The sequence below is a fragment of the Pelodiscus sinensis genome, chromosome 20 (assembly GCF_052426305.1).
Source record: "Pelodiscus sinensis isolate ZL-2025 chromosome 20, ASM5242630v1, whole genome shotgun sequence".
In the NCBI taxonomy this organism is placed as follows: domain Eukaryota; kingdom Metazoa; phylum Chordata; order Testudines; family Trionychidae; genus Pelodiscus; species Pelodiscus sinensis.
In genome coordinates this window covers 17,243,570-17,260,624 of record NC_143071.1, presented here as the reverse complement: position 1 = coordinate 17,260,624, position 17,055 = coordinate 17,243,570, and the positions used below count along the sequence as shown (strand labels likewise).

The window sequence follows — 17,055 nt, the reverse complement described above, 5'->3', positions numbered from 1 at the left end:
ATAATAGTAAAACTCAAGTTTTTAATATTAGTAGTTTTGTAGTGTTAGGCAGTTGGTCTCTCATTTTTATTTGGAGTTAAAGATGATTAGTACTTCTTAAATAAAAAATTGTTAAGCCAATTGTGGTAAACCAAGCCAGGCCTGTGCACCTGAAGATGTGATGGTATTGTGGCTGGGGGCAATTCTGGTTAACAACATTTTCTGGTTAACAGAGTGCCTGATAACAGAGGTTTCACTGTATAAAGATGCTCGCAGCAGCATAGCTAATTTCCATAAAGCAGTGGTCACCAACCAGTAGATCGGGATTGACTGGTAGATCTTGGAACCTTTGACAGGTGATGCTGACAGGTGTGGCCAGGAGACTGTCAAGTGCCAGCACTACATCTGCTCCTCTCAGCACTGCCATGCTGCTCCTGCTCTCTGCCTTGGAGCTGCCCTACCCCCCGCCCCGGAGTCTCCTACTTACTGTGCAGGGCATGGGAAGAAGAGGAGGGGGTGCTGATGTCAGGGTGCCTCACCCTGTACCCCTTCTACACAGAGTGCAGGGATGGAGAGAGTTTGCTGGCTGCTTTTGGGAGTGCTGCAGGGCCTGCCTTAGTGGTGAGCCTGCCTTAGTGGCTTGTACCACCACCCAGTAGCCACCTGTGGTAAGTGGTGCCCAGCTGGAACCTGCATTCTGAACCCCAGCCCCAGTCCTGAACCCCTCCTGCACCCCAAACCTCTGCCCTAGCCTTGAGTCCCCCTGCACCCAAACTCCTTCCCACAGCCTGCACACAAACCCCCTCTTGCACCTCAACTCCCTGCCCTAGGCTCAGCTCAGAGCCCCTCCCACACTCCAAATCCTTTAGCCCCAAATCAGAGCCTGAGTCCCCCTCCCTCACACCCCAGCCCTCTGACCCCAGCCTGATGAAAGTGAGTGAGGATGGGGGAGGATGGAGTGAGCAGGGGCGGGGCCTCAGAGAAGGGGTGGGAAAGAGTTGGGGCAACTGTGTTTGGGGCTGAGGTAGATCCTGGATTGCACTTAAATTCAAAAAGGTGATCTCATGTTTAAAAAGGTTGGAGACCACTGCCATAAAGTCATCAAAATAAGCTATCCTGGGCTAAGCACCATTCTATGGGTTCAACTGTGTTCACATAAAGATGCTGCACCAGTTTAATTGTACTGGTTTCTAAATTGACCTAGTCTGTTCAGTACAAAATCTGTGTAGCTGAGGCCTTGGAATTGTGAATCAGGCCCTCGGATAGACTTGGAGCTGGAGAATGGGGAAGAAAGTCAGGGGAAATACAGACAAAAGGAAAGAAATGGAGACAGGCTATTTCTACATCTCAGGGAATCAAAAAGGCCAGTCTCAAGTGATAAATACCAAGGTAAAGTTAGAAATGGGACCAGTGTACAGCCCAGGGGAAGAGAGATCTCAAGATGCAATTTATGGAAAAAGTGGCCACAGGAAGAGAAAAATTAGCCCTCAATTCAAGGAGGACTAGGGAAAGGACAAGCCTACAATCAAAGAAAGCAAGGCAGCAGAGTACGGCCATCTGATTATGGGCAGGATAATTTCCCCAGCATGTTCAGAGAGGCCACCCATTGCTGCAGCCAGTCCTCACTGGGCTTTTCAGCTGTCTCTGGCGTGAAGTGGGGAGATGTACAGTATAAGGAACCCACTGCACCCTGGAGGATTGCTGACTTGGCTGGCTCACTTCTAGGGTCTCTCAGAACCATGTGTGCTTTTCTTTACACCTCTCTCTTGCCTGCCCTACTATAGCCCATTACCTGCTTGGGAAGAGACACAGCAAGGACTTGCATCTCATCCCATCCAGAGTTCTCCATCGCATGAGAGGAAGGGCGAAAGTCTCCTCGTCTGAGATTCTTTGTGGTCACTATTAATATACAGGAAGTGTGATTGTGTCTGACTGTGTCTCCTTCCTTCTTTACTTCACCTTTGGACTGTTGATTGGTGCACATGGGACACGAGTTAATCGAGATCCTCTCTTGCACGAGTATTTGCGATAATCCTTACAGCCTTTTCTATCCTGGCACCTCATAACCTCTATTCCAGCTGGCAGCTCACCATCTCAAGCCGGGTCACTGCATTCTCAACCCAGCAGCCTGTGCCCAGCACACACTGCCCTGGAGTAGGGTGGCAAATGAGTCAAATAGCAGCAGCACAGCTCCATTCCTCCAATGTGCCAGTTTGAGTTGAAGGGAAACCAGCAAAAAAAGCAACATTAAAAAGTTCCCGACGCGCTTTGGCTACGTCTACACTGGCCCCTTTTCCGAAAGGGGCATGTTAATTTCACAGGTCTTATTACTTTGAAGTAGGAATAAGATCCTCTGGAAAAGGGCTTTTTTTCCGGAGGATCGGGGCCAGTGTAGACGCTCTTTTCCGGCTTTTCTAAAAGCCGGAAAAAAGCGGCGGACATTTTTATTTAAATGCCGCGGGGGATATTTAAATCCCCCGTGGATTTCCCTATTACGACCTGTGAAATTAACATGCCCCTTCGGAAAAGGGGCCAGTGTAGACGAGCCCTTTGTGTGTCCGGTCCCATGACTTCCCACAGCCCTGGTGCTGTCAGGCCCATGGATTTAGTCATTACTTTATAAAAACCAGCTGCAATTGGCTGAAGCTAACCAGGCAACCACAAGGGATAAAATAGCAGCCACTTCACAAGCCTCCGCACATAGTGTATGTGCCTCCTTGAAAGGAAACAAAACAGCTGAGAAATCAGGAATCTCCCATTTCAGCCCTGGAGAGTAGGACTCAGGTTATCAGTGAGGGTGTTTTTCTGCCTCCTACTCTGTGATGATTTCAGGTTGGAAGCACACACACGAGGCCGAATCTTCCCACTGGATGCTTCAATATGACAACACCACCCGTCTCCTAACCATGGCCTGGGGAGTCGGCCATTCTCTTCATCCCCATATCCCACCCCATCACTGCCTTGCATCCCTCCCCAGCCCCGCAGCCTCTCCCCTCCCCACAGACTCTAGAGGACCAGGAGTTAAAGGGAGGAGGTCCACTGCAAACCACTTATGGGCTCAGAAGTGTCTTTATTCACAGCCTCTCACCAGTTCTTGGAAACGCTGGAGGATTTTTTTTTGGCGGGGGGGAGGGGGATAATTATATATAATCAACCCCAGGAGTTGGTTGTGTGCACAGCACTGGGAGTGGAGGAGGAGCAGCAGGGCGGGATGTGTGTGTGTGAATGGGCACAGCAGGGAGAGGACCTTGCGAGAAGAATTGTGTAAAGCACCTATAGGGGGCAGCAGAGGTGATGTGTAACCAGTCACCCATCAGCCCACACTCACTAACCACGGCAGCAAGCGGCCAGTGCAGGCTGGAAACAGGACAGGGAGTAAAGGGGGCCTGCTGGCCAAGAGGAGGCACATAGCAGGGACTGCACTGATGGGCCAGCAAGGATAGTGGATGGCCCTGCACAGTGCAGCTGTGCCCAGCCACCAGCTTTGCACTCACCCCATCATTAGCCACTTAACCTCCCCCCACCTCCAAGACTCAGCGCGAGTGAGTGAGCGAGCAGCTGGCGAGTAAGGATCCAACCAGCAGCTGGACCCACTAGTGCTGATGGGAGGAGAGAGGCAGAAAACACAGGACAATTAGCCCATTCTTTTTTTAAAGTAGGGAAACCTGAAGGAAGGCTTAAATATGGGACTGTCCCTTTAAAAACAGGACATCTGGTTATTCTAGGCCTAGGACTGGTACAATTTTCAAGCCCTAGAATGAGCCCAGAGGCAGGAGGGTCCCTAAGGGAGTGGGGCTAGGAAAGAAAGCCCAGCTTTGAAGAGATGAGGACTCTGTTCTGGGGTACAGGTCTCAGCTGCTGAATGTGCTTAAATTCATCCAAAAGGTCCAGAGAAGAGACCCCAGGGAACAAACGTAAAGGAGCAGAACCCCTAAGTGTGGACACAATTTGCACTGCTGCACCCAATCTATGCTAGGTGTTTGTATGACACCAACTCTTGTGATTATATCACAACTGTCATAATATTTGGTACTTGTCTTTAAGCCCCCACCTCCTGGAGTCACGTGACTGACAGAGAATCAGTGCTTTGCTTTAAAAGAAACATACGGTGCTCGTCCTTACGGATATGGAGAAAAGTTTGAAAACATCTCCAAGTGCCCTCTAAAGGTCCTAAACCAGAAGATAAATATAAAGATCCCCAAATGTGTTATTTAAAAATATGATATGACTTCTCAATGACTGAATTTGGCAATACGGGGTTTGCACCAGTCCAGCTATAATCGCTGTAGCTGTGCCAGCCGCTAAACCTCAGTGGAGACAAAGTCTTAGCATATGAGTCCGTAAAACCTTTCAGAAACCTTCACATGATGGGAAGTGTGGCCCCGCTTTTCTCTCATCCTGTGCAATAGTGACATTTCCTTTAGCTGTGCCTCTCCTTTGAAAAAAAGGAGCAAACACCAATCACCGGAGAATGTTTGTTGTGCAACTTCTTTCCGCAGTGAATGCTGCCTTTTCAAAGGGAAGTGGGGCAACCGAGAGATGTGGAAACTCGGCGCCATAGAGTGAGACAGTGAATCTTGGGGTTTTATTTTTCATCTTCCAAAAAGAAAGAGGGTCCCTGACTGATCTATTGAAGAACCCAGATTCTCTGGAGAAGAGATTCACCCACTGAGGGAACCCGGACCATGAGGCTTTTCCCTGTTTTGCTTTGGATTCTCTTTCCAGGTGAGAATGACATGGGCTTTTTGTAGATCACCACCAATACAACACAACTATTGGGTTTGCACAGATTACAAGCTTTGCCAGCTTCACCACCTGAGCTTGAAAGTCTCAGGTATAGTCTTGCCGCGTTTTTAAGTAACTCACACAGGAAATGGCACTTACAATGTGGGCAGGTCAGGAAAGATTTCAGCACAGAATCTGTGTCTGCTGAGAGAATTTTCTCTGGAGACAAAGTAAGGAAAATTTCAGCTGACAAGGAGAATTTTTCGGAAAGTTCTTCGCACAGCTGGTCAACTAATAGAAAACAATATTCATTACAATTATTCTATGATAAAATTTCCAACTTTTGCTACCACAATTTATTTGCAACAAATATTGAGACTAAGAATGTAGCCATATTCCAGAAGGGATTGGATATTTACGTGGATATTGAATATGTCCACTTATAATTAGCACCAACAAAAATTCTGAAAGAGAAATTAACCCACATGCATCTGGGCTTCAGATCTGGCAATGTCTAGCTATGAGAGACCAGGAAAAGACCTATGCAGAGAACAGATTGTCCCACATCTGCATGTGCCAGGTTTCTTGCACTTTTCTCTAAAGCAGGGTTACTCAGCACGCGGCTCGTGGGCTGTGTGAGGCCTGCAGCCTGTTTGTTTGCGTCCCACGGTGCAGTTTGGGTTTACATGGGGCTCAACAGGCAGCCCGCGGGTGGGATCCTGTGAACATGGCCTCCACTGGGAACACGCTCCACAATGGTGAGTCAATGTGTAAGGGTCTTCGGTTGATATGCATTTTAGTAGTTAAATTCCTGGACTGTCATTGCTAATTCAAAGTGCTGTCCTATGGGTGGAAATCGGGTAGATATTACATTTTATTAATATCAGCAGAACTGACTTAAATGGGGCCTGCATGTTATGTAGTCTTGCCTTAATCTTTGTATTCATGCCCGTCCATGTGAAAGAAGCTATTTGCATATATATTTGCATGTATATGCAACCATACTTCAGTTGCGGTCCTCGGCATGTGCTGTATCACTGTGGCCCCCGAGGCTTCCAAAGTTGAGTAGCCCTTCTCCAAAACACATGGCTCTGGCCACTGTTGGAGACAAAATAGTGGATGTTGGGTCCCATCCACTCTTATAAAGGTCCTACAAGATGAACTCTAACCAGGAGCATATGAAAACAGGAAGTTGTAATAAAAGTTGTGTTGTAACATTGACCACAGGGACACGTCTCTGTGCTAGTTATATGTAATTCTATAGCACGTTGGGGTTTTCTATCTATAGAAAATGGCTTTCATCACTGTAGAGCAATATTTCCTCTAATCTTTTCCACCCATATGCAGATTTTTTTCATCCTGTGCTGAATAAATTTTTATGCGCTCCAAAGCAAGTGCGAATGTGAACCACCAGGAGAAACACAAACCTAGTTGTGGGCAATCTGGTAATCACTTGGTGGCATTTGAATCTCTCCTGAGCGGTCAAAACAAGCATCCAGCTTACAGGGCACACACATGTAGAGTCTGAGCATCTATCAAAGAATGTTTGCAAATGTGCAGCAGGGAGCAGAGTTTGGAACTTTTCAGACTTACTATAGGACAGCATCATGCTGAGGATAGGTTCTGTGGGAGGTGTGTCATGCTAGCCTGGGGCATTTGGGGACCTGAAAGTTCCTAAAAAGATAAGAGATGAGAAAAACTGATCAGTCACTGATCAGACAAAGCCTCTGATCTGGGGAACAGGCCTCCACCACAATATAGATCAAAGATCAAACCATGCCTTCAGGGTGAGGGCCACAAGGAATGAGCTCAAGGGGACAAACCCCTGTTGTAGGCATAATTTGCGGTGGTGTACCATGTCTATACTAGGGGGCTGCAGTGTGGCTATTTCTTGTGGCTTTGTTGCAATTCTACCAATATTGTGTGTGTTTTTTTTCTTAATACTCCAGCTCCTAAGCACCTGTGATTGGCGAAGAGTTTCAGCCTGCATTAAAAATATGTTTCTAGCTGTGGAGTAAAAACTTGAAAACATGATCCAAGTGTAGAGTCAGGATAAGCTCTACCCTGACATCTGGTGGTGAATTGTGGCGAGTGGTGCAAAAGAACTTCAGGAGCTGATCTTGTTTGCATAGGCACACCCACCCTGCCTAGCATGAGCCCACAGCAGCCCGAGTGGTCACTTTGGATGCTGTGGGATCTCCAGTTTCTCTGTTATCAAGGCAGGGACAATAAAGAGTTGTTACCCTGGTTATGTGAATCAAGGACAGTGGAACTGTTTTATGACAGGGGGATTTGCCATCAACTAAGTAGCACTCGCTAGACAAGCGACACGGATTCCAAACCCAGTGAAGGGAGAGAGGCTGGGGACAGGCATTTGTAACTGGTGGTAGGGGTCCAGGGGGTCGGTCCCTTTCGAGGGCCTGAAACACCATCTCCACTGCCTCCTCTTTCTACTGTGAAATATTAGTGCTAACTTTGATTCCATTAAGAGTCAAGTTACAGGCTGCTAACCTGAATTCACTTTGGACCAATGGTGTACCAGCACTGAGGCTCCCCCACTACAAGTTGAACGTGCTGTGTGGAGCCTGAAGCTATATTGCTGGTGGAGAAGAGCAGTTTGTGGGACAGCTGGGCTATAGCTACACTGGCGGCTTCTTGTGCCAGAAATATGCAAATTAGGTTAAGCATGGAATATTGCTGAGCCTCATTTGCATACCTAATGAGCCATCATTTTTTGCAGAAGAGGCTCTTGCACCAGAAGGAGCGTCTACACTGCCCCTTATTGCGCAAGAAAAAGCCTCTTGCGCAATGCCCTTATTCCTGAAAATAATCAGTGTAGCGGCATTGCGCAAGAGGGGTTTTCTTGCGCAAGAAGGTGCAGTGTAGATGCTCCTTCTGGTACAAGAGCCTCTTCTGCAAAAAATGGTGGCTGATTAGGTATGCAAATGAGGCTCGGTGATATTCCACACTTAACCTCATTTGCATATTTCTGACGCAAGAAGCTGCCAGTGTAGACATAGCCCTGGAGTGGAATGGGATGGCTGGAAGAGCAGTTTGCGGGACAGCTGGTGGAGTGGAGTGGAGTGGAGTGGAGTGGAGTAGCTGGCAGAGCAGAGCAGTTTGTGGGACGGCTGGAGCGGAGGAACTGGCGGAATGGCTCACGTTAAAGGCTGCAGCAGAACCCCATGGAGAGGTGGGACCGTTGGCCTCAGACCACGTAGGGTGCCCCTTAACACCCTCCTGCCCCTCCACCCCCATTTCTACCCAGGTTGGGAGGTAAAACTCTGCAGATAAACTTTTGAACTCTGGGGCGGTACTGACCTGGGACAGAGACTTTTTGGGTGTTGGACCTTGGGACTTTGGGTGATTCTTGGGCTGCTGGACTCAAGAGACTTTTGGGGTGTTGGACTTTTGGACTTTGGGTAATTCTTGGCTGGGGTGGGTCTTTGCTCATGGTTTGGACTATGAACCCTAGTTGTGGTGTTTTCCCAATTTAATGCTGATGTCGTTTACCTCATGTTATTAAAGATTTTCTGTTATACTGAGACTCTGTGCTTGCAAGAGGGGAAGTATTGCCTCTTTGAGGCACCCAGGGGTGTGTGTAAGATTTCCCAGGTCACTGGGTGGGGGCTCGAGCCGGTTTTGCATTACTTTATTGGGAGGAGGACCCGTAGGTACTTAACCTGGCCCTTGCTGCTACTAACTTGGCCTGGCAAAAGGGTTACACAAGTGCAACCTACTGACTCCAAATACAAAGGCAAAGAAAAAAATCTCACACATTTATTTTAAAAAAAAAACCCTCATGAATTTTAAGCCAATCTCTTGATTTGGAGGAGGCAGGACCCCGACTAGGGCTCCATATCTGGCAGGGATTCCAGGACTTTCCACAACCTTCATGACTTCTGCAGGGGCCAATGTGGCTGACTCCAGAGCTACCTGAACAACTGGCTCTAGAGACAGCCACAACAGCCGCTGTTCTGTTGGCCCCCAACACTAGTCCTGGTATGGCCAGAACAGTCACAGTCCATGGCCCTGGGCAGCGGTTCCCATGGCTGGAGCAGCTGTGATCCACGGGAAGCTGGCTGGATTAGTCGCATTTGTGACCCCTCCCCGCCACTAGCAGCAGTCCCTGGCAAGTCAGCTAGAGCAGCCTTGGCCCCTGGGCAGCTGGAGCAGCCAAGGTTTGTGGTCCCTGGCAGCGTCCACAGACAGATTCCTAGAGCAGCCACAGGCCATGCCCCCTGCTGCCCCGAGACCCAGGCACCCTCCTATCAGTGGCCCAGTGCCTCACCCAGCAGCAGCCCCCGATACACCTCATCACACTTCAAGATTTAATCACAGGTATATGTCATGGACAGGTCCAGGGCTGTGAATCTTTATTTATTGCCTGTAACCTGTCCATAACCTTTACCAAAAAAAACCCAGCGAAAAAAATGGATCGGCAGAAAATATGCAAATGAGATCACGACTCATGCAAATGAGTCCCTCATTAGCATATGTTTTGCCCACAAAAACCTCGTGGTGTAGATGTAGCCATGGTATTTGATTGCACTTGGACATGTCTACACTTAACCTGCAACAGCGGCACTGCTGTAGCTCTTCAGTGCACATGCCCCCTATGCCAACCCAGGAGGGGTTCTCTCACTGGTGCAGATAATCCATCTCCCTGAGAGGTGATAACTAGGTTGAGGAAGGAATTGTTCTGTCAAACTTGTTCTGTTGACACAGGGGATTAGGTCAGCAAAGCTACAGCTCTCAGGGGGGTGTATTTTTCATACTCCTGAGTGACCCAGTTACCCCACTCTAAGTTTCTAGTCAGGGCCTTCCTTATCCATATACAATATGCAGCTTCGTAGGGCACTCGAAAATTTGGGGCACTGCTGGGTCTCAGTGTCCATCCACCTGCTTCTTCCTATCCCTGTTCTGTGGCTCTGTTTCCTTCGGAGAGGATCTAATTAACTTACAAGTTTAAAAGCCTGACAGACCTGTTAGCAGAACATTGAACCTGTGAAAGAGCCATTCAAGTGGTAATGAAGTCATTTAACAGGCATCTGCCAAGCTCAGGGATAGCTTGTCAGGTTCTGAATTTACTGTGTTAGTTTAAAATTTGCTTTAAAACCGTTTCATTGGTGTGTTGCTAAAGATTATAAAATTGCATCTCCATAAAAACTCCTCTCTGGCTGCCATCAGGCATAGGGACACCAGGTTAGCATCACTGCATAAAGCCCTGCCCCATAAATCATCAGGATGGACCTGTTCTCAGTGTAGACTAGTTCTATATTTCCAACCCTCAGAAGATATCGACTCACTGCAACAGTTAAGCAATGGCAGCCTTTACTCCAAAAGTTTCCACCACACTTGCATGGAATGAAAGGCCTGATTCACTATATCTTACACCTTGTGTAGCCATTTACATTAATGTAAAGCAGATGTCAAATACGGCAACCTCATAATGGCAGCATTTTACACACACTTTGCACAGGTGTAAATGACTCCAGGAGATGCACGGCAATGGTGACTTGAGTCCCCTTCTTCATGGGGCAGAAGGTTCTTTTGTGTGGTTCCCCATAATAAAAGGGACGTAAGGGTTAAGCCCCCTGAAAGTTTCCAGTGTTAAAGACCTGTCATTTCTGAATTAGACATAAAGCCCCAAATAGCACCAACATCATTTTAAATGGGAAAAACGTATTTTTTAAAATGACTAAACTCAAAAATTGCTGAAGGGATTTGGCATAAAAGCATTCTCTCTGGTTTCTGATAAAGCCAGGATAACTTTAGTGGAAAGGGCGAATATTATCAGCAGAGACAGGTAAGTAATGGGAAATCTTATTCATGAATCACTACTTGATGAAAAATAGCCAACATCTATAACAATGTTATTCACAGCAAACTATTTGACCAGCTCTGATGATGAGCATATAAAATAGGCTGGGATAATATAAGCCCATTTTCATGGAAAATGAAATCTTGCTGTAAGGGACACCATCAAGCACTTGTCTACTTAGTTGCTGATATGGCCTGATCATCAAAGTATCTTCCAAGCAACATTCAAAGTCTTCTCATTAAAACAGAATAAATAATAACATAATAATTGTAGCAAAAGTGAACCAAAAATACCAATTTAGGGCCTAATCCTGGAAAGACTTGCACTTGCTTCATTTTAAGAACATAATTAATCCCATGGATTTTCTCTAAACTTGAATCCCAGTGAATCCAGCAAGAGGGCTCCTGTGCTTAAAATAAAAGACAGAAGTAAACTTTGCAGGCTAGCGGAGTTGCTCTTTTCCAATCCCTTGTCTAGACTATCATTTATAGATATTACTTGAAGACTTACCCGGTGTTGCTCAAGTCCTTCAGGGTAGGGGGCTGGTGATGTGGGGGATGAAGAAGTCAGGGCAGGGCCACGAGGGTAGAGGGGGCAGGGCAGGAAGCTGGGGGTGTGCAAGGGGTGAGGAGGGATTCAAGGAAGGTGGTCCCATCTGGTGGGGCTTTGTTCTCCCATCTGGCAGGGACTTTTTCTCTCTCCCAGACTTCCCCATCCAGCTCATCTGGCAAGACTTTCTCCCTCCCCCCACCTCTGACACTGCAGTCAAGGACTAGGGGGTGGGGGGACTTGGGGCAGAGAGGCAACTTACCCAGTCTAGTGGCAGGCAATATGTCAGCCCAGCTCACTGCTCTCTTGATGGTGCAGCTGGCCCAGTGGTCACTTTGCAGCACTGTTTCCCAATTGGAAGCGAAGGTAAAGGTTCTGTGAGGAGCCAGCACTCCCCCGCCTCTTCTTAAAGAGACAGAGAGGTTTTTTTTTGCTTGACGAAAAGCAGTGGTGGGGCTTTTTTTGCTTGACAAATTGTACTATGGGCCTAGGGGTTCCGTGGCCTAATAAAATTGGGAAACACTGTGCTGCAGGATAGCTCTCCCCTGTGCTTGCTGCCCCCAGTAGTCACTCTACAGTATCCAATGTCCCTCAGAACAGCAACCCCCTCCCTTTCCATATTCTGGAAAACAGTCCCATTCCTGGCACTTCCCATTTTCCTGGTATAACCAAACCCTGAGCTTGCTTTAAGTTAGGGTAAGAGGAAGCTGCATAGCAAAGTTGGTGGCCCTAGCTCTTTCCGTTTAGGAGGATTTCTTGAACAAATGGACTCACAGTCAGACAGACAGCGGGCTTGCACACAGACAGATGCACTCTAAAATAGAAATAAAGCTGTTAGATCAGACTAGTTAGCGCTTCCAAACTGTGTTTTTTCAAAGTGCTGAACTAGTTAGGTTTCTATTGATGAGCTCTCCCAGTACATGGCATGTTGGGCATTCTCTTGGAGAAGAAAAGGGGGAAGGCTCCCAAAATATAAACTTGAACTGGAAAACCAAAACAAATTGACATTTTGGGTTAAAATGAAAACCCCTGTTTCATTTTGAAAAGTCTGTTTGAAATTGAACTAGTCGTGTTCAATATTCCCAATCAGAATACCCAAATACTTGGTTGAAGCAGAATGTTTGCTGCAGGAAAAGTTCCGACTGGACAACATACTAGTCAAAACTATCATTCACTCTGGCGTCCCCTCTCAGCCTCTTTGCACCGCCAGAGTGGGTCAAAGAAGCACGTGAGTGTCGATGAGAATCAAGAGGCCCCTCTTTCACACTGATTCATTAACCTGTTGAGAGCAGAGCAGCCCGCACCCTTCACATTGCCGGCCACCCTGGCCCCTTCACCTGCTCCCAGGCAGGCTGAGGGGAGTGTCAGCTGCTCTTGTTCCCTTTGCACAGGTTTAAAAAGTCAAGTTTTTGGACGGGTAACCACGGAAACCCAGATGCTGCAGACACTGACCCATCCTTCCCTAGACACTGAAGCATCACCCACAATTACCTGCCTCTCTGGACACTGGGGACATGGCATTGCTGCTGGCAGCTGGAAGGATGCCCCGTGTCTCACTGTTTCTGTTTCTCACAGGCTACCAGGCAGTGCTGGTTGTGAAAGGCCCCAGGGCAGTGCGTGGCCAGCCAGGGGGGTTGGTGACGGTGCGTTGTCAGTACAACAGAGGTTTTGAGGCTCTCCCGAAGTTCTGGTGTGGAGGAAGAACTTGGCACTGTTCCAACGGTCGCATAGTTGAGACCACAGGGTCACAGGCTGTGGTGAAGCAGGGCAGAGTCTCCATCCGAGACAATCACACCCAGCGCGTGTTCACTGTGACCATGGAGAACCTGACACTGGCCGACGCTGGCACTTACCAGTGCGGGGTGCTGAAGACTGGCCATCCTGATCCCCGGAATTCTGTGAAAGTCATCGTCTCCTCAGGTAAATCCCACCGCTGTCCCCACCAGTATCAGGGCTGCTGGGATGGGTGTAGCCAGAGGGGCCTCAGGGATGCAGGAAGGTGACAGGGTGTCGAGGCAGGCAGATCTGCTGTAACCCAGGGGTGCCAACCCCCCAGCCCACTCTGCTCAGGGGCCCAGCCTGGAGTTGCGAGGGTCGGAAGGAGGATGCTGCACACCGGCTGTCAAGCCCCTCCAGTGTTTTCTGCAGAGCCCTTTGCTCAGCAACACTTGGACCCCGTCAAGTGCCACAGCACCCGCTCAGGACAGCAGCTGATCCCTCCGACTACTGAGGCCTCTGGGCTCAGCTCCTCCTAAGAAGGAGGTGCAGCACATCCCCCAGGGAAGGCAGAACTAGGCGGGAGCACATCCCTGACAGGCGAGGGGGAAAGGAGGAGGGACAATACCTAAGAAGGGGTGAGAAGAAAGAGAATTTGGGGTCTGGGGTGTAGAAGGCCATTGGTGGAACAGCAGGAGGAGTGGGAACTACCAGACTCCATAATGGCTACAGCCAGGTATCCCACATATTTCAAGGGGGTGGAAGAAGGGTGCAGCCAACAGGAGCAGGAACCTCAATGAAGTTTCGTGCTGGAGATTTTTGTTTCTTTGACACTTCCCAACCAGAATCTTGCCCTGAAAAACTGGAGTGTAGCTCAAGACACTCAAATAAAAGTGCTGGGAGCAACTGGCCCCTTATCCACTGCGGGGGCAGGTTTTCTCTTCCAAAGGATCGGGTGTCCCTATGCTGAGATTATTGGTGTGCAGATTGTTTTCATTTGAGCTTAGAGTTAGGGCTGTTGAAATGTGCTCGAGAAGACCCATTTATTTACTTTGACGGCAATGAAAGGTCAATGCTGTTCTGACAGGTCCCTTTCTTTGATTGTAACTGCATGTGGTTTGCAATGGCTGTGATAGGTGAGTGATTTTTTGTCACTTGATTTTAATCGGTTTCTGAAGGGAGGCGGTTTTTTATTCTGAACATTCCCAGTGTTTTTACACCTTTATTTTTGCTCACGGGATCAAAAGAAGACAGAGCCACGTGGCTCCAGTAAGTGAGCTGGGGTGTATCACAAGACTCTGAAATCAATTGAGTGAGGCTGTCCAAGCTGACACTGCAGCTTGGAGACACCTGCCTTATCAGTAGCACACCTGAGGAGATGCACATTCATTATTTGGCAGTGATGGGCACACATGCCACACGGCCTGCCCAGAACAGGAATGCAAGTCAGGACTAAACATTCAGTCCTCAGGAGTGGGACAAGCCACCCTGCCCAGTGCTACAGGTGGCCAGCTACAAAGGCTAGGAAGTGGATGTAGCCCAGGATTAAGCAAGAAGGTTCTGGGACAGGATAGCAACAGCTTCATGAATGATCAGACGTGTGCCAAAGATTTTGGGCGGGGTGGATTTGTAGTGCAGACTGGATTTCTGTCTGTATCTACAGCTGTTTCTTCCCCAATCCCAACTGCAGGGCTGACAAAGCAGCCAGATGCGCCTTCCTCCCTAAACACTGACTTGAACTTCTCCCCTACCGCAGTCGTCAATGATACACGGTGAGTGCCACCGCTCCTGCCCCGTGTCTCTCTGGTAACTTCTCCCAATGCTGGCACAGGATCTCTAGCCTGAGGCCCAAAGAGGAGTGATAACATCCCATGGAAAAAGGAACGTTGCTTTTCTCAGCAAAAGTTGAGGTGTCACGGGGCTGAATCTGTACGTAGGGAAATGGCCATTCTAGATGCAGAGTAGATCTGGCCGGGGGCTATCTGGGTCCTGTCATATCAGACTGTAGAACAGCCCGAATGAATCCCCTAGATGGATACTGGGGTTCCATATAAGGTCAGGGAGGGGAGCTGGGCTGGGTGTTGCATCTTCTACCGTGAAACTCTGGACATGTCTTCAGCCTGAAAGCCCCCCCTGGAATGTTTTATTGGGAGGCATCTGGTCAAATCTTAATGTTTCAACTGTATTTCCGCTGCACAGATTCATCATCCTTTTCCTGCTCCTGCTCTTACTGAAGGGCCTCATCTTCCTGTCCATCATCGGTGCTACCGTCTGGGTGAGCATGCTGTACCAGAGTAGCTGCAGGGAGATGAAGCCAGACGGACAAGGTGAGAGCATGTAACACTCACACACTTCTCTGTTCTCTCTTGAACACCAGGGGCTTAATTGTAGCTTTACTGTGAGCTGTGGATGGGTCCATGAGTTGTTGGAGCACTTTGGGAGGGAGATAATGACGGCTGAAGTTACAATGTCCCTTCCATTCTCCCCCCCCCCCCCCCCCCCCCACTGCTTCAGGGATGGAACAAAATGCCAGATCTATGACATGGAGAATTCCCAGTGGTGCATTGGCACAGCCACACTTCCAGGTTCCTGGGGGAGTGCGGGAGCCAATGGTCCACCCATTCCACAACTTTTTAGCTCCTACTTGTCCCGTGCTCTGCTGAGTCTGCTTCCTCTCCTGCCTGGCTACCTCAATTGCACCCCCTTGTGCCCATCTGCTACACTAGCTAGATCATGACTTGACCTCTCCATTTATATATAGCTGGGATGAGTTTGTCTGTGAATAGGGAACCTTAAAAAACAACGAATAGCCTAGTAGCACCTTAAAGTCTAACAAAACATGTCGCTGGTATCATGAACTTTCGTGGGCATAATCCACTTCTTCAGATGACATCTGAAAAAGTGGGCTATGTTCACAAAAGCTCATGATACCATCTGCATCAGGGCTACTCAACACATAGCTCATGGGCTGCATGCGGCCCATGGCCTGTTTGTTTGTGGCCTGCAGTGCAGTTTGGATTTACGCAGGGCTCAACACGTGGCCCGCGGGTGGGAGCCAAAACAAAAAAGTAGTCAATATAATGGTCTTCCGTTGATATGCGTTTTAGTAGTTAAATTCCTGGACTGTTATTGCTCCTTAAAAGTGCTGTCGTATGGGTGGAAATGGGGTAAATATTGCATTTTATTAATATCAGCAGAACTGACTTAAGTGGAGCCTGTGTGTTGTGTAGTCTTGCCTTAATCTTTGTATTCATACCCATCAGTGTGAAAAAAGCTATTTGCATATATATTTGCATGTATATGCAACCACACTTAAATTGTGCCCCTTGGCATGTGCTTCCAAAGTTGAGTAGCACTGATCTACATGTTTTGTTAATCTTTAAGGTGCTACTAGACTATTTGTTGGTTTTTACATTTTTCTAGTTACAGACTAAGGGTATGTCTACACTACCACCCTAGTTCGAACTAGGGTGGTTAATGTAGGCAACCGGAGTTGCAAATGAAGCCCGGGATTTGAATTCCTGGGCCTCATTTGCATGTTGCCAATTGCCGCCATTTTTAAATGTCCGCTAGTTCGGACTCCGTGCCCGCGGCTACACGCAGCATGGACTAGGTAGTTCGGAATAGGAAGCCTAATCTGAACTACCTAGTTCGTGCCGCATGTAGCCGCGGGTACGGAGTCCGAACTAGCGGACATTTAAAAATGGCGGCGCCCGGCAACATGCAAATGAAGCCCAGGAATTCAAATCCCGGGCTTCATTTGCAACTCCAGTTGCCTACATTAACCACCCTAGTTCGAACTAGGGTGGTAGTGTAGACATACCCTAACTTGGCTACCCCTCTGAAGCTTGTAAATAGGGAGCTATCCTCGCCGCTCCAGAGCCCTGATAGGGATTTCTTAGTACCAGAATATGAACAAAAACCTACCAGCCTCACGTGTTTCTCATCCTGTCATGGGGGCTTCTGTGGGTTTTTTTCAGCTCATTAACTGCCTCTTTGCAAGCTCTTCCATCTGGGTTGGAAGTAGCAGAAGAAGATTGGATTTCCAGCTTTGTGCAAAGTATTCCACGCAAAGGGCCTGGTTTTATTCTGCTCTCAAGTGAAGCTATTTCCCCCATGTTCTCAGAGGATGGAGTCTGCTAGAGGTGTCTGTGTCTGTGTTTCCCAGACCAGGGTTTCTAGGTTTCTATCACTCATGGATCAAAGCCCCCAGGAACGACAGTTTTGCCAGTGGAACAAAAGCTCTTCTGCGAAAAATAAGA

The 17,055-nt window shown here is 48.2% G+C and overlaps 1 protein-coding gene across 3 annotated transcripts in view; it reads left to right on the top strand.

Moving 5' to 3' along the window:
- Positions 1-4,365: 4,365 nt before the first annotated feature.
- Positions 4,366-17,055, top strand: part of LOC102456325 (CMRF35-like molecule 5) — a 49,630-nt gene continuing 36,940 nt past the window's right edge. For all 3 annotated transcript variants that reach the window (XM_089771918.1, XM_089771919.1, XM_075903734.2), the window contains exons 1-4: positions 4,366-4,704; positions 12,653-12,997; positions 14,484-14,565; positions 14,993-15,120. In XM_089771918.1, the coding sequence (XP_089628044.1) occupies positions 4,665-4,704; positions 12,653-12,997; positions 14,484-14,565; positions 14,993-15,120 (595 nt within the window). In that variant the 5' untranslated portion in view covers positions 4,366-4,664. The remainder of the gene's footprint in view (positions 4,705-12,652; positions 12,998-14,483; positions 14,566-14,992; positions 15,121-17,055) is intronic.